Source organism: Ammospiza caudacuta, chromosome 2 (genome assembly GCF_027887145.1).
Source record: "Ammospiza caudacuta isolate bAmmCau1 chromosome 2, bAmmCau1.pri, whole genome shotgun sequence".
Classification (NCBI taxonomy): domain Eukaryota; kingdom Metazoa; phylum Chordata; class Aves; order Passeriformes; family Passerellidae; genus Ammospiza; species Ammospiza caudacuta.
In genome coordinates, this window is record NC_080594.1 from 51,360,352 (window position 1) to 51,383,613 (window position 23,262).

The following is a 23,262-nucleotide window of genomic DNA, read 5'->3' on the forward strand; positions in this document are numbered from 1 at the left end:
AAACATCAGCTCTTTTTATTGCAGCAAAGCCACACCTCAAAAGGTAAAAGTTATGTAGTGCTAAATTCCAATCACTGTATACAGAAGTTGGGGAACTGAAAATACAATTTCCAAGATCATTGTTATTTTAATTTCACTGCAAGGAAAAAACTTGAAATTATTCCTGAAACAAGTATTTACTACTCCTTTGTATCAGAGTTGCCTCTGTGGTACTTTAAGCAATGGTGACTGCACTAGACTGCAGGAATATACTACTGGTATATTCCAACTTTCCTAAAAACAAAGGTATTTTTACCAACCTCCCATCAGCAGGAAATAGCAAAGTGCTGCATCTGTTTCCTTACAGACTGGGAGAAAGGCATGGAGTGAAGGTTTTCCTGTGGCGACACAGATGGGTCATATGTCACACTGCAACGAGCTTTGGGTAGTATTTGTGTCCAGGACATAACCAGACATTGGAAATAATCCTTTTCTGAACACTCAGAAAATTATTTGCACTATGCAGAACTCATGGAAAACCTCTATTTGACTTCCCAGCTGCTACCTGTTGACTCTAACATCTGACAAATTACTTTCTTGTTTTAACTCAATTCCATGCACAGGAAAAGCAATAAAAAACAAAGCCCACTTCTATAGAGCTTACTGAGAGATTAAAATACAATACATACATAAACAGAATAATAATAATCCTCTTTTTTTTCTTCTCCCCTGCTAAGCAGTATGCTACAATAGGCTATTCTCCTTGCTACACAAGCTGTCTTCTAACCTTCAGGCTGCATTCCAGGGAAGACTAATGCATTTTTCACTTCTGAGGAAGTGAAGTTCATCTGGTAGGTGCCAAAGCAGGTGCTGTTCTTCACTCTTATTTTCAAAACATAAATCACTGTAAATTACATTGACACAGGCTTTTAGGCCTCTCACAAGCTGTTCTGCCTGGGAACAGACTCTAGAAATAAAGCCAAGCCAGGGGCTCAGGCAGGGAAAGCGAATTACCTGTATGACCTGAGCAGCGAGCTCGGGCGTGCCGTGCTTCAGGTCGTGCCCGTTAATGGCCAGCACGCGGTCGTTGCTGCAGAGCCGGCCGTCCTGGGCGGCCAAGCCCCCTTCCAGGAGGTCGAGGATGAACACCCCCGGCTCGTCCGTCCTGCGCACCAGCTTGATGCCGAGCTGCTCGCTGGAGTCGCGCTTGTGCAGGGTCACCTGGAAGCTGTCCTCGCGCGCGGAGCCCGGCGCGTCAGCATGGCCGTGCGCGCGGCTGCCGAACCGCCGCTCCCGCAGCACCGTCAGCTGCAGCACCGAGCATGGCTGCGACAGCACGGCCCGCGCGTGGTTGTGGGACACGTTGCTGATGTCGAAGCTGTTCACCTGCCAACCACAGCAAAAGAAGTCACAAGGACGTTTTCGCATGTTTAGTTAAGTCCTTCCCAAAGTCAATTTGCTCACTGCAAAACCAGCCTTGGAGCAACCTACATGTCTGACTTTACTAGGCTTCCTCTCTTATCTTCCATTCTTTCCAGCAAACTCACACTGGATGTTCAATCTACAAACTTCTTTTTAGGTTGGAAAAGATCCTCAACATCATCAAGCCCAAGTCTTAATCCAGCACTGCCAACTCCACCACTAAACCACGTCTCCAAGTTCTACATCTACATGCCTTTTAAACATCTCCAGGGATGGTGACTCCACCACTTCCCTGGACAGCCTGCTCCGGTGCTTAATAATCCTTTTGTGAAGAGATTTTTCCTAATACTCAATTTAAGCTTCCCCTAGCAGTATTTTAGGCCTTCACTCAAAAAGGTGACATGTCCCCAGTAGTGAATGCCCTCTGCCATCACAGGCCAAGGTTTTTGCTCTCCTTGTCTCCTACACTTGTCTTCTTTACATTGTTTGTTTTCCCGGACAAGAACATGGCATGTGCTTTCAATTTCAAGCCCAGCATCACTTAAAACTGCAAAATAATAGCTATAAAAAGAATGGATCCAAATCTCTGCAGGAAGCCCGTGTCTTACAATATGCATTACTTCCATAATGTGAAAAAACATTTTTAAAAAACTGAAGTCAAGAATAATGAATTTGGTTCATTAACACAGCAAAAAAATGTAGTTGGACTAATTCTCAAGTCTTAGCATGAACTTAGATTTTTCAAGTAGGCCAGAGCTTCAGACTTATAACCTGTATCACCCAAAATTCAGTTGTAAATGAAAAACAGATTAAACTTTATCTAAAATAAAGAACAGTGTTTGTTATACAGCCCACTCATACAGAGATCAGTAATCTTCAGTCATTTCTTGCACTGTAAAAATAAGAACTGACAGTACAATGAGATTTGGTAGATAAGAGGAGTATGACAAAAATTCAGCACGAAAGCTGTGTTTGTCTTCTTTTGTAAGAAAGGAATCAAAGTTAACATTAGAATTTCATCCTTAGCCTTTTGTGGAGGAACTCCTGCCCCAGAAAGAAGCTATCACCAAACGGTCTATACTGATTGACATGCCTTACCTAAGCCTTTTAATAGTCCCCATTGCAACCTAAGTAAGTAAAACCAAACATGCACCTTCTCACCATCTAACAGTAATATTAAAATTATAAAAATATACAAAGCAATCTATGTACAGCAGCTGCCACATTTACATCACACATCTGAGCTGAGGGGCTCCCAGAAGCCTGTGCTGAGCCACTTGGCTGTGGTAGTTTCTAAGGGTGAAGGAGGACTGCACCCTCCCTGAGACACCTCCAGCCCAAAGCCACTACTGCTGACAGCACCACGAGCTCAGACAGAACCATGGTGGTGTCCTGCTCTGCTACTGCCCTGAGACAGCCTGTAACCTTGGGCAGAGGGAAAACAAGCATAACTAGAAGAAATAACACTTAGAGCTGCCTCCTGCAAAAACCACTAGGGCCCATCCATCAGAGCCCTTAAATTAAATCTATTTTTATGTTTAACTGTAGCTAGCTAAAGTAAATACATAAAATATGTGAGCACTCAAAGGGCACAGAAGAATATATGCAATAAAATGTAATTCCTCTCTCTATAAGGCAGTTTAAAATTTCAGAACAAAACAGCCTTGGCACTTCTTGGGGAAAGAGATTCTCATTAGGACATGCTTCACATGAATTACAGTCACAGTCCAGCACAAAAAAGACAATTTGTAGAGCACTTTGAAATTGTTAGGCACCTATCTGCACCTTGCAGACAACACAAGCTTTTATGTAGCTGTTACTAAATGCTGTTCCCACAGCTCTTAAAAGGGTAATACTTCTTGTTTGACTAGGCAAGAAAATGCTGAGTTTCATCTCACAGCCCTTTCTGGCTCTTTCTTTTAGACCTTTACAGCTCATAAAAGCCCTGGAAAACATTTTCAGAAATATCCCACCAAAGTGTACATGCTGAGCTGCATCTAAGTGCACCTAATTACAGATGGCAGAGATTAGACCTGATCATTTTAATACAACAGCTCAGCACCTGCACAGGCAAATTCAAATAAAGATATTCTATCTCCCCTCAAAATTTAGGTTTTACCCTCTGCATCTCTCCCTTGGCATGAGAGAAGGACTCTCATGGACACCCACTTAGCATCTGACAGCCCCACTGCCAGGCTGTTGATAGGGGAAGACTCACTGCAGCTAGCAAATTCCTATTTACAGTCAATTCACTGCCATTTATGGCTTCGGAAACTGTAACTGACACCTGCCCAAACAGCAGGAATTTCCAAAGCTTCATTGGAACTCAAGCTCCCTATTCTGCCAAACAAGTAGAGCCCTCAGAATAAAAATAAATGAGGCAGCATTCAATCAGTGTCTGCAATTACTTGTTGAAAAGGAAACATCTTGGAAAGCTCTTGGGTTGTTTTCTTGGCCAGCCACTATGCTTACACTCCAAGAGCTGAAAAAGGCACATTTCTCAAAAGGGACTTTATTTTCTGAAGTGCAAACTAATTTTATTCCAAGGGTAACTACTGTTTAAGCTACTTCTATCAGCTTGATTTCAAAACAGTGAAATGAAGAAGGCTTACAATTACATTTGGGTTGATCTTAGGCTGCCAGATCAAAAGCAAACATTTCTACTGAAGTAACTTTGAATTGATGATAATATATTTGTTTCAGGTGGAAGGATTAAAAATAGAAGCTGGGTGACTGTTCTGTTTATGTAGCACTCAGTTACTTTAGTGTTGTATGAAAAACCCCTTCCCCTAATATAAAAACTAAAACTTTAAAATTAATAGAACTTGATTTTTTTCTATTGTCGGTGGTTAATTACTTAAAACCAAAACAAAAATACACAATCAAAACCAACTTACATTTTGTTCATTTTTTTCTTTAAACGCTTAGAGCATCTTGCTTTAAATCCTTCCATTAAAGTCTAACACTGAGTCTTTTATACATAGTGAAAGATGCTGGTCAACTGCCTCAGCTTTTGGAAGACAACGTTAAAATAACAGTTTAGATGAAGGCAGCCTTACAATCCACAAATTGCTTCTTACACAGGACAAGTTATGCCAACTTGCTAGCCAGAAATAACCTTGGGCTCCTTTGGAATGCATGAGTAAAGCTGAAATAAGGACCAAGTCCCACAACATTTAAAAACAGAAAAATAAACTTGTATTTTAAATGTTGACAACAGATGCCAGAGAGGGAAGATAATTCCAGGGACTGGTCCGACAAACAACATAAAGCATGACAGCCAAAAGTGCTAGAACAACACGCTCTGCTCTGAATATTAATTTGCTTTCCAACTGATAATTGCAAAGCTAACATTGACATAACATAGTCTGACAAGGAAAATCTTCCATCTCATTTTAACAACAATTCTGCAAGGAGTGAACAGAAAGCAAGCAGACAGAATAGGTAATTAGGTTCCATACTTGAAGTATTTGGTCTCCAGCAAGAAGTCTTCCATCTCTGGCAATGATCCCATCTCGATAAACCTCTTGAATGACAATGTTGATCAAAGGTGTTTCATTGCCACCCACTATGCTAATTCCCAATTCAATATAAGGATTGGACCGATGAATTTCAATAGTAGTGATCTCTCCTTCAGGCAAGGTAGGTGGCTGTTGATTTGCTGCCAATTATTTTTAAAAAGAAAGACAATTAATATCTTTTCTATTTCATTCACTTCCAATAAAATAAATCATCAAAATATAATGTAGACCGGCCACAAAGCAGCAGTAAAGACAATATCTTTTCTATTTCATTCACTTCCACAAAGCAGCGGTTTAACAAAAAAACTAAACCAGTGCAAATGGATCAGTTCCACTACTTGTTGAAACCCCTAGCTTGTTAGAAAGCAGCTAGTGACTTAGTAGCATCCATGCTTCCTGAAATGGGGTCATTTGGATTGGAATAGGATATTCTCAACCCTTTGGATCCCATCCTTTATAATCAACTTCATGTCCTGCATTGGGTCACCTGGGGCTTTGCTTTTGGTGATGATGATAAAAATGCATCACTACAGGACACGAAAGAACACAAGCGCACACCGCTGCTCTCCAGGTGAAGAAAAAGGGGAAGTTTATTTTCTGACTCCAGCATTTATAGTTTTCAAAAACTGACAGTGGATTGGAGGGTGACAGTGCCATTTCTCCAATGACACTGGACAAATCAACAGTCCATCAAATTTCTCCTCCTCCATAAAAGAATGCAAAACAGTGAGTTATTTACAGAAAGTGTGTGAGAAAGTTTGTTACAAGAACGTCAACATCAGAAGGCTTAGAAAATCTTAAAAAATGGGGGCGACAATAAAAATATATTTTAAGGGTTAGCCCATAACCTCTTTGTCTTGCAATTGCATGAGGAGCTGCTATTGAGTTATGGGTCAACTGAAGGAGCCCATTTCTGAAGCAAACATGGAAACAACTAAAGAGGAAAAAGGAGAATGCTAAAGGATGGCAAATATAGAGGAGAAGAAAGGGGACAGGACCACCTTTCTCAGTGGTAAGGCTGAGCACTTCCTCTATAAAATCCCAGATGCTAAAGGTGTTACAGCTCATTCAGTGCAGACAAATGCAGGAGTAACTCAGCTGCCTTTTTGCTAAAGTACGAAAGCACTCTGTGTGTGAGAAGGCTGCTGATCCAGTTGGGGGGAAAAACAAATCTCATCTTAGAAAACAACTTTTGTAGTCTTACAGAAACTACACTCCTTCCATCTCACTTGTGAGGCCAGTCCCACTAGCAGATTAACATGAACTACTGCACCCTGACATAATAAATGATGATACAGCACCACAGTAGCTGGCACACACTCGGAGATATTTCTTTTCTTCCTGTGACTTTATCCCAGTTGTAAACTTGCACATAATCAAAATACACTAATATTTCTCCAGAAATTGCAAAAGAAAAGAGCCAAAGATGAAGATGCACATTCAAGCTCTGACACCACAAATGTTTCCACATCTGATAAAAGAGACTTGGGAGGATAAGTGATGACATACTGTCTGCTGCTGTGTTCTCCTCAAAAGGCAGATTGTCGATGCCGGGCTCGTCTGTCCAGGCGGGCAGGGCGGGCGAGGTAAAGCTTGGCTCGGCTGGCACTATTCCCTGATCAGCGTCCGGAGACAAACTGCTGGGCTGCTCCTGCCCACCCACACCACTCTCACCCTCTGCTTCTGCTTGCACCTTGCTCGTTTTCCTTCTCTCCAGAGCAAGTCTCCGATGAGAAGCCCCAGGACACCTGTAAAGACAACACTGATATTATGCTTCAAGCCTGCAGCCCTGTTTGTAGCACAAAATGCCCAAGCATTTTCTTGAGTTAAATCAGTCTTCTTCAAAGCCATAGCTTTAAACACAGCATTAAAAAAATATTAAACACACTGAATATTAAGGCCAAAATATGTTTTAGTGGACAAAACCCAAATACTGCTTTCTTCACAAAACTTCTACTAGGTAGTTTTTTGGCCATGAACTCAATGTGCTGTAACACCTTCTGAATGTGGACTTATTTTGTTATCACACAATGGTTTGTGTTGGAAAGGGCCTTAAAGATCATCTAGTTCCAAGCCCTCTGCCATGGACAGGGACAACTTCCACTAGAAGGTGGATTATGTACATTTTAGTTTCTGGAAAATAACTTGCTGGAAAGATGGTCAAAAAAAATGTACATAAGAAGTCCTGTTCCAAGACATAACTGGAGACCTACTGAAACCATCTTCTTTCCCCTTAGTAAGCCAAAAGAAGTAAGCATCATAGTTTCCTGGGCTTATTCAAAGGAGGAAAGAGATGAAAATTTTCCCTAAATTGCAATCTAACTGTTATAATACCAAAATAAAATTCTGCTTCTCTAGGAGTCTGTATGAGAGGTTTAGCAAAACAGCTCTGTTCATCACTTGTCTCTTGGGCCAATAGAAGGTGTTCTCATCTCCATCCTGTCTCCTGTTTTTTCTTTCTGACTTCTGACATAGGAGGTGCAATTTTTGTTTCCCTTATGCAACAGTATTTGATGCTTTTCACTACAAACTCAGTTTTTTAAGTTTCCATTACTCTTAATGCAATTTTTTTTTTGCTTATGTTTAAAAGCCTACAATAGTTCATTGCAAAAAAGGGCTGCAATGTTGCAAATTTATGGAAAGCCTTCATTTATCAAATCATCTTGCATTTATGTGCACATAATTAGACGTGGACACCAATCTTACATCTGTCTCAGGGACAGTTTTGCCAGTGTCTAATAAATCACATCTTATAGAATTTGACGTCCTTAAAGTTCCTGCTTCTGAAGCCACTGACCACCCAAAAATGCTCATACTGCTACTGATACTGTAGCAGTGTCAGAAAAAAAGGAACCACATTCTTGGAACGATTCAGCATTTGGGAACCTTGCAGATTGCTATAACCAAAGAAGAATTTATTTATTCTTGCAAGAGAAGAAATGTGTTAACAGAATAAAAGACAGTAGAAGCCTAATGACATCCTAATTTATTAAAGCAGAATGTTTTGAGAATCACAATTCTATTCTGACATTCTGTAAAAGTAATTTGGTAATTATATTGTTAAGACTGCTTCAGCACGGATTTTTAAGTTTTCAAATAACCAAGATCCAAATAACATTGATAAAGCTTTTGTGACCCCCCAGCCATGTTATACATACATAACATTAGATATACATATCTATATATATATGAAAATATATTTTTTTTTTAATTATATACATAGAATGATAGAGTGGCTGTGGTTGGAAGGGATCTTAGAGATCGTGTAATTTAAACCCCATGCCATGGGCAGGGAACACCTTCTACTAGACCAGGTTGCTCAGGGCGCCATCCTGCCTGGCCTTAAACACCTTTAGTGATGGGGCATCCACAGCTTTTCCAGGAAACTTCTTCCAGTGCCTCACCACCTTTATGGTACAGAATTTCATCCTATTATTTAACCTAAATCTATCCTTTTTCTGTTTAAAGCTATTTCCCTTAGCCTATCACTACATGCCCTTACAAAAAATCCCTCTCCAGCTCTTATATCCCTTTTAGATACTGAAAGGTATCTAAAGGCTATAAGGCTTCCCCAGAGGAGTTCACCATGTGTTCTCCCCTTGTCTCATGTCCCCCTTTGCGTTCTCCATGTTTAGAAGAGTAGAAAAAGGTAACCCAAATATGCCCTGAAATATGCACAAAAACATACATTAGAGACAGTTCATATTATGACATGATGCATTTTAGAAATAATTCCTTGGGGCTTTTCCCAAAGCAACTGCTGGTCATTTTCTTCTTCAAAGTTAAGAAAGTGTAAGCACCAAAGATGAAAATTTTTTGAAAGGTTTTGCTTTGTGAAAACGTTTCTCTTATTTTAAAGATGGAACATAACCCTATTTCTTGGCTTTGCCCAGACAGTATTTACTACAGAAAATCACTGGTATAGTGGGACAGATCAGCCAATATATCTGTCTGGTGGCCAGAGACACACAATTACATGTGAAAATCAGCAGGAAATTTCTATCATTGATCATTTCACAATGCAAACCTCAAAACAATGGCCCCAAGAGATCAAGAAAAGGAAAGATGCTATCACTTCCCTCAGTATTTCTAATATAATTTAACTTGATGGGTTAGCTTCATGGTTCCTCAAATCTTAACGCGGGCAACAGGGAAAAAAAAGGAACAATCTCCAACATCACCCACTTCTGCAGCAACACAGCAAGGGGTAAATGCTCTTGCAGAGAAAACCTTTTGTCTGCTGGGAGCTCTGACAGACATGCTCTCCCACAGTGATTCTCCAGAATTTAGGACAAAACCACCCCAAGCTGTGTGTCCTTGCTGTCCCTGAACTGCTGTGCTACAGAAGTGGTGATTTCTCAGCAAAGAGGTAAATGAACAGCTGAAAACCAACACTGCCACAGAACCATGCTTCAATCCCTCTGAGCCTGACAGCAGAGTCCAGCCTTACTGGACTACTTGTGTGAGCCAGACACTTCCTTAGGTATCTCCTACAAACCACTGCACTGTTGCTGACTCTGACTCAGCCATCTCACAAGGCCTGAGAAGCCCAAAGGACCTGCACGAGGTGGCAAAGCACACCTTAAGAGTTTTGGGCTTTTTTAAGCTGTGTCAAACCAGGACAGCACAAAACTCATCCCTGGAAGTGTCCTATTTCTATCAAAGCCTCCTAAACCAGTGCCAGGTCCTCCTCCACCCTCCCTCACACAGCACATTCTCCCATCATTACCTGGCAGCTGATGAAAGTCATCACACAAAATACAAATAGATTTGAGGTTTATTTTGGCCAATGATGTTTAATTATAATTTCAAAACCTAGTACCAAGAAATCTAAACGGCACACCTACTCAGTTCAGTGGAATCCCTTTTGTGCAGCACTGTATGAGGCAAAAAAGGGCAAAACCCCACAGACTTCCCCCCCAATTAACCAGTAATTGTAATAGACTCTGAATTTCAGTCTAGTACAGTGCAACTGCATTGCCAGGAAAGTAGCAGTCTAGTGGAGACATTAATTCATGGGATGCCAGCTCCTAGGTCTTTAAACACAGCTTGCCACCTACCAAGCAGCAAAGCCTTGTATTGGTACTCAAGCACATCTATACGGAGATTTTTTCTTTCCACTTGCAACATAAAAAGATATTTGTTTGCAGTAAGAATGTATTATTCACAAACAGCAAAACCATACAGCAGTTGTAACATTTAAGTGCCAATAAATCTCCAGAGGTGCACACTTTCACTAACACCAAATATGTGGGATAAAGAGCATTTTGGACTAAATCTTGTAACATGTTATGGACAAAGATGGGCATCTCGTGATCGAAACAAGCTTTAAAGATAGGATTCCTTTACTCATAAAAACATCTCATAAAACAAATTGCATAAATAAGGGCTGAATTCAAACTTAGAGAAATGGTATTTCATACCTACCTATAAAGCCAGAACATCTTGTCTAGGAGCAAAAACAAAGGGAGGACTATTTTAAGAATTTTTAGAAATTCTTTAATTTCTTTAATGAATCAAGGTGCTCAAGAGCAAGATTCAAACTCAAACTATTCTGTGATAGTACAACTACCCAGCTGAAGCAACAGAGTGACGTTACTTAATGGGAAGATTGAAGGGCAGTTATTCTAGCAATGTGAAATCAGCTTCTGCTTATATTCAGCTTCTTCCTCTACCCTCCTCAGTACCAGCTTCTGCTCAGTTCTGGACGGTAACAAAGTATAGCTTTTACCTTCAATTTTTCTTAATTCATATCAGAGAGAGAAGAAAAATGGATCTTTTTGTGTGGTGGGTTTTTGTTGTGGTTTTTTTACAGCCAAGTCTGCTGGATTTCTCATTTAAAAGCTGACTTCTTGGAACATAGCAGCAATCCCTCTCTGCTGATGAAAAGAGCTTTCATACAAAATTAAGATGTAGTTTACAGGGTATTTCTGAGAAATAACAGTAGGAGCTTGAAAAACACATTTGCTCACTGACTACTGAAAAGAAAGAATTCATTGTAACCTATGCCATCAGCTTCTGCCCAGTCTAGAGGTTTGATAAAAGCAAACACACTAAATAACTTCAAACCAGCTGCACTAAATCATTTCCCAAGCAGGAGCTGTATTTAAGCAAAGAAGCAATCCAAGTGCCTTTGCTATTGCTCATAAAACTTTGCCAGCAAAGTGACCTTAAGCAGTAATTCTGGTAAGATTTACAGCTGCAATTCGAAGTAAAACCCAGTGTGGCTTTGGAAAGTTAAGTGTCTGGGTCTTAGTTTCTTTTTTGACAGGAAAAAAGAAAAAAAAAAAAGAAAAAAAAAAGCGGGGAAAATGAGGCACCAGGAGTTATCTATGTTTGGGAATCAGAGAAGACTAAGCCAAAATAAGAGTGGTTTTGTTGCATAATTCTCTCTCCCAGCCAACAATGTGAGAAGCTTACAAGGAGTCAAGCGGCTTCAGAGCACAGGACAACCAGAGAGAGATTGTTTGCCTTTCCAGCAATGGCTAGAGTCCATATGGCATGTAAAGACTATGAATTTGTTGCCTATCCACTTATTCAAAAGAGGGTTAAATCCCATAGATCCCCTTCACTTCTGGTGCTCTGAAGTGCCAGGCACAGACAGTGCCTGCAGCTAACATGGGAGAGCGTGGGAAGAACAGGGCTCACCAGCACTGTCATAAACACCAAAATAACCGGGATTTTGAATGATGAAGCTCTGTATATTTACAACTTGTCTTCCCATGGATTTTGTTACTCTAAATCCATATATTAAGCATGCTGAGCGACACCCAGTGAATAGCTCAATTGTTTCTTCAATTCCAAAAAAATGCAATCCCATATAAAGGTCAAACTTAATTTGACATAAAATTATCTGCAATGTTACCCAGTTGGAAAAATGTCTTCATCCAAATTGGTACCTTAAGCTACCATAGGGAAATACTGGAGGCAACAGCTAAAGCCCAACTAAAAAGCAATAAATACAATACTCAACCCTCTCATTATAATACAATAGACTTCTTTCACTTCTGAATAACCCAGAAGAATTAACTCAATTAAAATCATACACAGAAAATCTCATTAACTTTTTGTCAGATTTTCTTCTCATAAATATACCTTTCATATTTAGAAATCACAGAAACATAGTATTAACTAGGTTGGAAGAAACTTTTGGGACCATAGAGTCTAATCCATGACAAAACATCACCATGTCAACTAGACCATGGCATTGAGTGCCACATCCAGTCTTTCCTTAAACAACTCCAGGGAATGAAACTGACACTTATTTTACCAAACACTAGCAAATTTTCTATACCAAGTGACTGAAAAACAGTACATGACTCATATGGTTCTTCCCTTTAAATCATATTATATGCACTGTGTTTAACTTTAAAAACCAAGTTTGCAAGGAATGTAATGAAACTCAAGAGTTTGAGAAATCAAGAATATTTTTTTTGTGCAATGAGGTATCATGGAGTGCAATTAGTGACTGTGAAGTAATCAGGTTTGTGTCTCATGCCTCTCATCTCATTATGGGAGCATATTACAGTAATTCTCCTTACACTCTGAGGCACCTGGTGAATACAATGACATTTTCTTCCAGCTTTTATGCTCAAATGAAGCTAATAAAAAACCACTGGAAAACCCTAGTGTGAAGGTTTTTAGACAGTGAAAATTAACCAACCATACTGCTTTCTTCAGAAACGCAAACCATCTCATGTAAAGGCTTTTTGTGACTGGTTTATATTAATCAAAGCTGACAATTAAAACAATACTGAATTTTGTATTTCTTTCCTAAATGTAATGATCAGTAGTAGAAGTTTACTGGATTCATTAATCCATATAGAATTAAATTCGAACTATGCAGTTGCTGCCATCATTTATGCCAGCAATGGTAATTTATAGGTGGTTCAGATGTTTGCAAATAAACTTAATTGAAAACTGTAAATCACCATATATTCAAAATGCGTATCAGCCAAGATAACCAAGAGAACAGAAGGAATTGAAAATGAGCAGCCTTCTGCAACTGAAAGCTTTTTCCAGCCGACAAACAGAAAAAGCTTGTGACTCAGCTCACTTGAATTCCATAATAACCTTGTGCATGAAGTAAATGGATTTTTTATGTGTACTTAAAAAGTACATACATAGTGTTCTATGTACAAATAAATTGTATGACCCCGTTCTAAACAGCTCTAATATCATTCAAAACTATGTCAGCTAAGGAAAAAGGACTGAAAAGGTGAGGGATATGACAGTGGGAAAGCAGAAGATGAATTAGATATTTAGCAGTAGTCTTGATAGCATTTTGCCTTTTATTAAAATAGAATCAGTTAAATTTTGCCTTTTAATAAAACAATCATAAAACAGTTAGGCCTCCTCAACACCCTCAAGTCATCGTATAGATCAGAAACTACTCACCACAAGCAAGTGCTTAAACTAACATGGAAGCTATAGGGAGAATTTACAAAAAAGAAGATGATAAAAACCTAGAGAGAAAGGCTCCTAATTAGCCCCTGTGCCTCCCTGACATGGACACCATACTACCACAACCAAAACCAGCCAGGCAGCTCCACACTCACCACAGTCCACAGGGGTGCGGCATGCTCTGCACGCCCACAGTCCTCCCAGCCTCTGAATCCCCAGAAGCCTTCAGGATGTGTGGAAAAAGGAAGAGGGCACACTGGAAATATGAGTGTGAACAAATAGTTGCCAAGGCAGGGGTCTCTGCCCTTTTCCCCTTCTTGGCAGAGCACTTGCCTGCAGGCACACCTGCACCACACACACTCTCCCAATCTCCTCTGCAACACCACTCTCCATGCAAAGATGGTCCGCAAGAGTCTCCAAAGGTACAAAGACCAAGACTTGGAAACAAATCCATGGAGCAGGTCCATGCACCTCTCAAATGAACCTGTCTGGGTGGTCACCAGTGTCCCTGGACTGGACTGAGGGCAGGCAGAGAAGGTCTATCAATCCTGAGAGATACCATGTCCATCTGCCTACCTCAAAGCAGAATCAATTCTGATGTTACTGCTCCTGATGAAAGTTTGTTTAATGTGTTCATAAACACTTCTAAAAATGGGGAATGGACACCTGCTCCCTAACCAAGCTATGCCGGTGCCAGACTGTTATAAAGCTTTTTCCCCTAAAATCTGAACTCAATCTCCTTTGTTCCTACTGAAGACAGTTTGCACATTTCTAATTTTCCCACTCCCTCAGCCTTTTTCCCTCTACTGTAAACAACTGCCACAGTATTTTATTTTTTTGATAGATAATTTTCTTCAGACCTCTAATGATCCACGTCATTGTCCCCATGACTACCACCAAGCAGTCTTCACTATTTTCTGGAGTGGTGCACGAAAAAGGGGTAATCCAGTGCATTGCTGTGCACAGCTACAGACTGACTGATCCATTTTCTAGGGTCTTCTGCTGTGAATTTAAAAGCCACCAACAACTCTCTCCCCCTCTCCTGCCCACAATTTCTACTGCTACACAAACTGGCCACAAAGAAGCGTGTAGGGAAAGTGCAACACAAGCACCTGCAGCGCTCACCTGTTTTTAAGATGTGCCGCGAGGTCACATCGCTGCATCACTTCCTGACACACAGAAGAGAAGGGGCACAAAACAGAAAGCTTGTCTAACAGTTTATGAACAAGGATGCTGGATTTTTTACAGAGTTTAAAATGGAGTCTTTTTCGATCCAGTGGGCAGAAATCCTTCTCCTGCAGAAAGTTCCTTAGGCACTTGTAGCAGAAGGTGTGTCCACAGGGAGTGTCCAATGGCTGCAACAAGGGCTGAAGGCAAATGTGGCACACCAAATCATCATCCACTTCGTTCTGGTAGTTGTAGAGATGGTTCTCCCTTGTCCAGTGCTGCTGGCCACACTCAAAGCACAGAGGGTTCAAAGAGGCATTCTGCTCCACTGCAGCCATGTCGTCACCTGCAGTCCCCATTTTACAGCTAAGAAGGCTGACAGATCCTTCTCCTCTTCCTTCTCATAGGATGGGGATGCTCATGTAAAGCTCACAGAGCAACAACTTCTTCCAGGGTTACTTATATATGCTCTTCAGTAATTTTCTGCAACAAATAAAGAAATAGAAATTATTCATTTTGCAGGAAATATGGAAGTTCTCTTCAAAACATTTGATTCTGGATTTCCCAAAATACAACAACAAGATAGATCAGGGGAATATTTCTGTTTTCTGTAAGTTTGTCAAAGAAAAGAACAACAACGAAAAATCTACAAATACGAATCCTTTTACAACACAAAACATTTTATGGCTTCATAAGAGCTGGTGCAGTGCAGTGTCTTCACCTGCAAGATGACCATTTTATGACAGCAAGGACACCACATTATGCATTGTCACACTGGAAGCATGCAATTAGCATTTGGCAAAAAAATACCCTATTGTGGAATGATGGTCATATGATCAAATAATTGTGTTCTTTAGTATGAGATAACATTTTTAATCTGGTCCTACTCTGTTTTCTGGATTTTGACTATACAGATTATTAGGTTATTAGTAATGTTCTAAATACACTGCACTGAAAAAAACAGCAAACAGCTTAGCCCAGTTCATTCCATTAGTAATATTGCAAATATTGCAAACCTTACTTCTAGGTTTCCTCTGTGGATTGCTACACAGTAAGAAGGACAGATTCTATCCAGTATGCCCCATCTGATTTAGTACAGAGGCCAATAATAAAAATATGGAATACTAATCATATGAAACTACTGGCTTCAAACAACTTACTTGTTTTGCTTTTTACCTAACAAAGTTATAGCACACTGAGTGTGGCAAGAAAAGACTCTAGGTCTGTCACCATGGGATTTATTTTCTAAACTTTTTATGTTATTAAACTTTGCCCCTCTTAAAATAGCTGCTTGGGCAGGAAGTTGTGCAGCCATCAGTGTGCAATTTCAAACACTAAATCCTTATCCCTCCCAACCTTATTTACCCTTCTCTCCCTTACAGAATCACACTGCTTGACGCACATACCATGATGATTTAGAAAATAAAAGAGATTTTCTCACAGTCTTAAGGTACTTCCATATTTGTTAGTTTTGGTAAATGTTCTTACTTGTGGGGGGATAAAAAAATCAAATTAGAGCAATGCTTATCTTGTACCTAAATTCTTTACTGCAATTCAGCAAGCAACACTCAGGACAGAGACTGTTTTCTAGCAAAGTAGTAGAAAAGATAGAGAAAAATGAAAACCAGCAGTCTAGGTATCAGCCCATCATCTTTATTTCTGACTGCTGAAATGTAGTTCTAAACAAATTCTAAAGTTCATGTCGAACACACACATTTCCTCATGTCTTACTTTTTACGAGATTCTCTATTTTGATTTTTGCCCCTTAACCTCACACAGCCGAGCACAAGACTTAGAGCACATTTTACAAGGATTATTATATCCTTTGACGTAAAAAGGATTAAATAGTAATTTGTAATCCAGGCTTCTATTCTGCCATGGAAATTGATGCTCATCGTTGCCCTGTCTTGTAATAGATAATGTGCACCTTCTGGAAAGGATTTCACAAGGGAAGAGCATAGCAGCTCTTTGTTGCTGGAGACTAAGAATGCAAAATGAGACCCCAAAAGAGATTAGTCAAAAAACAGTCTTAAATATATTATGTAAGAGCTCAAAGATTGGAGAGCAGATAAGGAGAGCAGCGCATGGGGCCCTTGTGCTCAGACCAGAGCTCTCTCTCGCTGCATTCATGCTGCTGGATTAACGCAGAAGGGATGAGACCCATCTAATGGCTGGTCTTTATGTAATGCAAAATAAACCAGATAAATGTTCTAGAAAAACACAGCACTGAATTGTGACTTTACCAAATTACTTTGTCAGTCAAGGCAGGGGAGGAATACACAGCACAAGTTGTATTGAACTTGGGGGTACCTGCAACACCAACAGGCCCTGCACAGCAAAGTGACACACAGAACAGGCAGCAAAAACCACTGTATGTGTGCTGCCCAAAGTGTAGACCTGTACCTACTACTGACTACAACCAAGACTCTTCCTCCTTCTCCAACCAACCAAAAACCCAAGAAAGAACCAAGTCCTGATATGCAGAATCACAAAATATTCTGAGTTGGAAGGGATCCATCAGGATCATCAAGTTCAACTCCTGGCCCTGCACAGGACACCCCAAGAGTCACACCATGTGCCTGAGAGCATTTGCCCAAAGCATTCTTGAACTCTGTAAGCCTTGATGCTGTGATCATTTCCCTGGGGATACCACTGTAGTGCTCATTCATCCTCTGGGTGAGAAACTTTTTTGATATCCAACCTAAACATCCCCTGTCTCCGCTTCATGCTGTTTCCTTGAGTCCTGTGGATATTGGTACTTGCCCCTCCACTTCCCACCATGAGCATGTCGACGACCATCATTGAGGCTATGAAAAAACCCAACATCATTCTGTGCACTACTGTAATGGAGATCCAGTCAGGAATCCTGAGTGTGACCATCCCAAATTGATCTCCTTGAAGGCTTCTAGAATTTCTATCCCTTGAAGTCCATGTAACTCACATGGCAGTCTGTGACACAGCACGAGTCAGCGCCATACAGTAAATATGCCCATGAGACAGTTTGACATCTATAACTGGCTCTGATCAAACAAATCTGCACCTCTCTTTCAGGACGTTGAAATTAATCCTTTTTTGTGTTAAAAATTTTAACAAGTTCCTTTAAATTTTGAACAAAATGTAAAATCAGAGAAGAGCAACCAGGCATTCACTGCCATGTAAAAAATTACAATCGCAAGCCTTCTGTCTTAGGAAAGGTATACCCAGAGACAGGCTCTGTTTACTGTAATCACAAGAGCTTGACACAGGCAGTCACTCCATTGCCACCACTGCAGGAGGTGAGCAGACACACCTGTTCCTATGGCTGACCCATCCCCTGAATGGGTCTGAATGCTGCTGGTGCAGGGACAAACCCAGGATGTGCTTTGCTGCAGAGGGCCGGAGACAGGCTCTTCCTGGGCAGCTGACATTGCCTCAGTGCTGCCACTGCCCTGGTAACTCAAATCATCAATAAATGCCATATAAGCTACGCCCACCACCCCTTCTGCAGCTAATGTGACCACCCTTCCACACCTCTCTGCCAGCAGAGCTGTGGAAGAAAGGGATAGTGCATTACAGAATGAAGATTCAGAAGAAAAGAAAAATCTCACTGCCACCACAAAGAAAACCCTAAACCAACAAAAATAAATACCTAAATAAAGACACCACCACCACCTGAAAAAAAAGAAATTAAAAAAAAAAATCAAGATTTCTTTACTTTCACATCGCTGTGCTCTACTTGGGGCAAGCCCATTCCCTGACTGAGGAAACAATCACCATGATTTTTATTGATCATATACTGTAGCTGCCTAATTATTGACCTCAAGACAGTTTACCATCTGTTCCCAGTGCAAAATGTCAGTTTATTTACAAAGCTCACAAACACAGAGTTTGTGGTCTGAGCAACAGCTGGGATGACAGGTCAGGTCTAAATTTCCCTGATGTAAAGCACTATATCCCTGAAATCCACAATACCAGAGCACTGCCATTTATAATACCCTACTTCAACCCTCTTTCTGCATCCCTTATATTATTTTCTCTGTCTCCTATCACAGCAGATAACCAGCTCCACAGGATGATAACAGCCCAGGAAAGCTGCAAACAGGAAAAATAACCAGAATTATAAAAAATATGAAGTGGGTAAAAGAGCCAGCCAGGCCTGTTATTCAAGTCATATAATTCCCTAGAAAATAATTTTCCCAGGACTTCATTAAAACAGTCAAATAGTGCAGGTGCTGCCCTGCTTTCAGTTTTGAATTACAATCCACTTGGGAACTGGGCAAGACTGGACACCCAACTGCAAATTTTATGTGCAAATTTTTATTTTAGTTTTTTAAGTGGAGTTGGCACAAGAGTGATTTTAGACTGAAAAGGACAGCCTTATCCTTAGGTTTCCTCTTGTTCTCATTTATTGATGCAACGAACATTCTCTGGAGAAGCTCAACACATTTTTACAAAAGCATTAGATGTCAGGCTTTATACCTACATCAGATTTCATAATATTATTCCTTCTGTCTGAAGGGTGGTATTAAAAAAAAAAGAAAATCACAAGCAAACTGGAACTAGCAGTAAGTTAACCTTTCAGCTGTAGTTGTCTTTACATAAGTCACAAATAGTTAACACTAGTTCCAGTTTGAAGTTAATGGAAACATGTATTTTGCAATTAATGCTCTCAGAGATTTAAGCAATCTATTTCTAAATTATCTTATTAAAATCCTAGAGATTTACAGCCCATTAACTGACTGATCAAAATTTTACCTAAAACCCAAGTATACCCCAGAAGTAAGCAACTATGCAAAATATCCATCTTAACAATTAATCTCTTTTAAAATGACCTTTAATACATCCCAATTTTTTATTTTGTTTACAACTGCCTATGCAATTTTCTCAAGCAAAAGCAAATGTCAAAAGAACACCCTGAGATGAATGACACCTCTGTTTCTTTGGAGGACTCTATTGTCTCTGGCTGTATCTCTCCATCTGTATCCCAAAATGGCTGTGATGCAAATCTCAGTTCTGCACCTCTAACCAGAATTCTCTAACCAGGGGGATGCATTTGCACTGAGATCTATCTAACCACTAAATCAATGATTAATTTCTTCTGTGTAATCTAAACCAGCAGCAAGTGAAAAACTGTCCACCTGTATTTTCCCTTTGATTAAAGGCCACTGGGTATTGGTTGCTTCTTCTCTTCATCTCAGAGGAGATGAGATCCCAAAATTTTGCTTCAGGAATCACAGGCACACCTCAGTATATAACCCTTCATTATTCCTCTCCAGTGTGGCAAGGGAGCATATGGAAAAAATTGTAACAGCTATTCAGAAGATTTCATGTGACCCTAAATTCAGGCAGTCCTGGCCTGGCAGATTTGACCTTGAAGGGTAATATCTAACACACACTAATCAATAACTCTGAACAACAGCACAGTCATCCATCTTGGATTTCAGGAAAGGCTGGCTTAATTTTAAAATGTCACAGGATTTCCACAATCTGTTCTCCATGGACAATAGGCCCTGATTGCCTAAGCTAGCTAAGAAGGGTCTCATAATTTTCAAATTCCCCTGCTTTATTCAAATGCCATGGCTGTGAACAGGATCTCTGAGCAGTCAGGAGTGTTTGACATAAGCCCCAGGAAAGAAAAACTAGACAGTGGTTAAACCCATTGCTTAAAACCACATCATAACATTAATTAAACATTAGTTCTTAGTTCCCAGTGCAGTATTCTTCACAGGAATTACAGCATCAGGCTGATGACTTGTAACGGTTCTCAAAGCAGACCCTAGCTTAAGTGAAAGAATAAAAGACACAAGAAATTAATAAAAAAACATAATGAGAATAAAAAGCTAGCAAACATCACTATAGGGGAAAAGTGCTATTTCCCATCTCCCAATAAGCATGACCCAGCTCATTAGATACAATCTCTGCTTTAATATTAAAGCCATATAGAAAACAAGTGAAGTAGTACTAGCAACATGTATTGACTTAACAAAATCCACATAAATTATACCAATATCCAAAGGCTGCACTGCCTTCAAACACCAGACCCCAATTCAATACCTGTCCAAGTTTATGAGGCAATAATCCTGTTAGACTCCTCCTCTTTTGAAAATGCAAACAAATTAAAGTTATGACAAAACATGGCACCTGGCAGCTCCGAGTCAAAAATCTACAAGAGATGGACCTGGCACAGCAATTTCTGCTATCGCTGCAGCCCCATATGCCAATTACCCAACACACCTATTTTTTGTGCAGATGAGCAACCTCTTCCATGTTTTTAAGTTGTTCAGCAGAATGACTGGAATTTTTATATGCAAACTAAATAATATTGTGCCTGAATGGTGACTTTGTTTCACTGAACCACAAGCAGGCAACGCTGGGCTTGCAGTAAAACCATCTCTCCAGGGATTATTTTTTGCCTCTGTGTTAGTCTTTTTGTTCCATCAAAGGAATGCCCTCACAGGCAAGGAGTCATCCTTACACCAGATGTTGATGTGGCACCATCACTGCAAAGGCAAGAGGTCACAGGTGATGATTGTCCTTCCCTGCCCCAGGGGTGAGGATTTTTATATGCAATTCCTCAAAAAAAAAGTGCACACAAACTCCCTTGCTGGGTATTTTCACAGTCCAGCATTTTTCAAGGATGAGACATGAAACCCTGGTTAAATCTGACAAATAAGGAGCATTTGGGAAAATTAACAGGACCGTAAGTTGTGTTTTGTATTTGTGGAGCGCTGCGTTTCCGTGGCAACTGGGGGCTACGGGCTTTAATTACCATCACAGCGTTAAGGGTCCCTGCTGCACAGGGGCGTGAGATGCTGCCAGGCTGCGGGACCACAGGAGCACTGCCTGTGCTCCCCTCTGCCCCACAGCCACCTGCAGAGCTCCAGGGGACCTCAGCTACCAAAGGCACGTCTGGAAGGGGGAAACCGAGGGGCAGCACAAGACTGACCATCCTTAGGAGAGATGACGGATAACACCCACCTCCCAAAACCACCACCTCAAAGCCAGGGCTGCTCGACATCAGGGGATGACCGGATGAAAGCAGGACTCGGTGCCCAGAGATAAAACAAGTGGGCAGAAGGTTTTGCTCAAACAGGCAAAAATCCTGCTGCAGCCATCTTCTATGGCACAAATGGAACGGCTTCTATTTTGGGACCAGGAGATTAAAATAGCTTTACTTTAGTCAAATTGGTCTCAATGAGGCAGGAAAGATAAGGACTGTGACTCTACGGAGGTTCCTACAATGAAATACCCATTCTTTACAGAAAATACAGAGCTATATCCAATAAATCATCTCAGCATAGAAGAAAAGGAGACGAGTATGAATCTCAAACAAAGATACAGCTACACATCTACAGACTAAATTTTGCATAGTCCTACTGAACAAGAGCAACACTGAAAAAGGAAGAAATATGACACACAAGCCAAGCTAGATTAGAGCCACCCAGGTTTGGATGGCTAGTCAGATGTTCTGGTCTGCAGGGAGCACAAACACTATGAAAGAACTTGAACTTGCACCGTCTCTTCAGCAGGCACTGCTACCCACCCTATAAAAGTGTTGCTCAAGTATTTGCCTTTCCCTGCCGTCATGCTTCGTAAGACAAAAGGTAGGAGCTCATTTTACAGTTTGCAAGATCTATTTTCTGTACGTACACTAAATGTTCTGTTAAGTGGAAAGTGAAGTGCCTGCTCCTGGGGGCTAACCCCGCTTTGTGTCAGAAATCACCCCATGCTAGGACCACACAGGACAAGCACCTGGGGAGTTAAGGATGCTCCCAGGACTCTCAACAATAGAGCAGGTTTTAGGCCTAAGTGCATTAAAAAAACCTAGAAGAACCTTACGAGTACCTAAACTTGTTTCTGGATTTTTGCAGCAGTGAAAAAGTAAATATAAAGAAACATAATTAAATAGAAGTGAAAAAACACAGACTTACCTGTCAGGAAACCTGAAGACAAATTTCCTTCCTAGCACAAAAAGAATAACGAAAGCAGTATTTAATTTCTGCTGCTGTTAACAGGTGGGCCTTTATATCCACTGGAAGTGAAAAAAGTACCCCAACAGTCAAAAAGACAAGGAGACAATTAGTGAGGCTTTCTTCTCACTGATGGAGCAGAGGAGAAGAGCAAGAAAGAGTAAAACATTTGCTTATCCGCCATGGATATTTTCTGCCGCGCAATCTGTCCACCAGCCCTTGCCATATGTGCCACCCTTTCTGCTGGGAGAGATGAAGGCAGCAGAAAGCTGTCCATCAAGATGCTAAACCTTCTGGAAAGCCCTCCCCTATGCACTTTGCCCTGAAACAGGGACTTTTGTGGATGAACAGAATACACTTAACTAGATTAAACGTAGCTCATTCCTGGATATGTACAGAGAGAATTTGATTTGATTAATTCAAATTTTAAGGATCAGTAGCGATTCAAAGGAAATAAAGGAATCCAAGAGCTATGCTCCCTTTTCCCGCACTTCTTTATAACCAACCCCCATCCCTATGGGTGTGCACGGAGGAAATTCAGGGAGACAGCACTGGGATTAATCATGAAATGGCTTTGATGACAGAGAGAAGCTGGAGGTGGAGGGATGGAAAGGATAAAAGAACTTTCTGAATAGTTAAATTGTAGGACTTAACTATTTTCAGAGAGAAACACCATCCCATCTCTTCCTTCAGGCATATGCCACCTTGCGTAACTGGTTACAGCTGGTTTCCCCCATCAATCACAAGTTGAGTGATGGGGAAAGCTATTTTCAAAGGTAAACTATGCTGTTACTAAGCAGTTTTTTAGCTTAGACATAGAG

At 40.6% G+C, this 23,262-nt stretch overlaps 1 protein-coding gene across 1 annotated transcript in view; it reads right to left on the bottom strand.

Moving 5' to 3' along the window:
- The window catches only part of LNX2 (ligand of numb-protein X 2), a 59,517-nt gene that overhangs the window by 12,028 nt on the left and 24,227 nt on the right, over positions 1–23,262 (bottom strand). The window contains exons 2-5 of the mRNA XM_058824874.1: positions 14,451–14,975; positions 6,432–6,670; positions 4,863–5,062; positions 994–1,365 (exon numbers count right to left, since the gene is read on the bottom strand). Of these exons, the coding sequence (XP_058680857.1) occupies positions 994–1,365; positions 4,863–5,062; positions 6,432–6,670; positions 14,451–14,851 (1,212 nt within the window). The 5' untranslated portion in view covers positions 14,852–14,975. The remainder of the gene's footprint in view (positions 1–993; positions 1,366–4,862; positions 5,063–6,431; positions 6,671–14,450; positions 14,976–23,262) is intronic.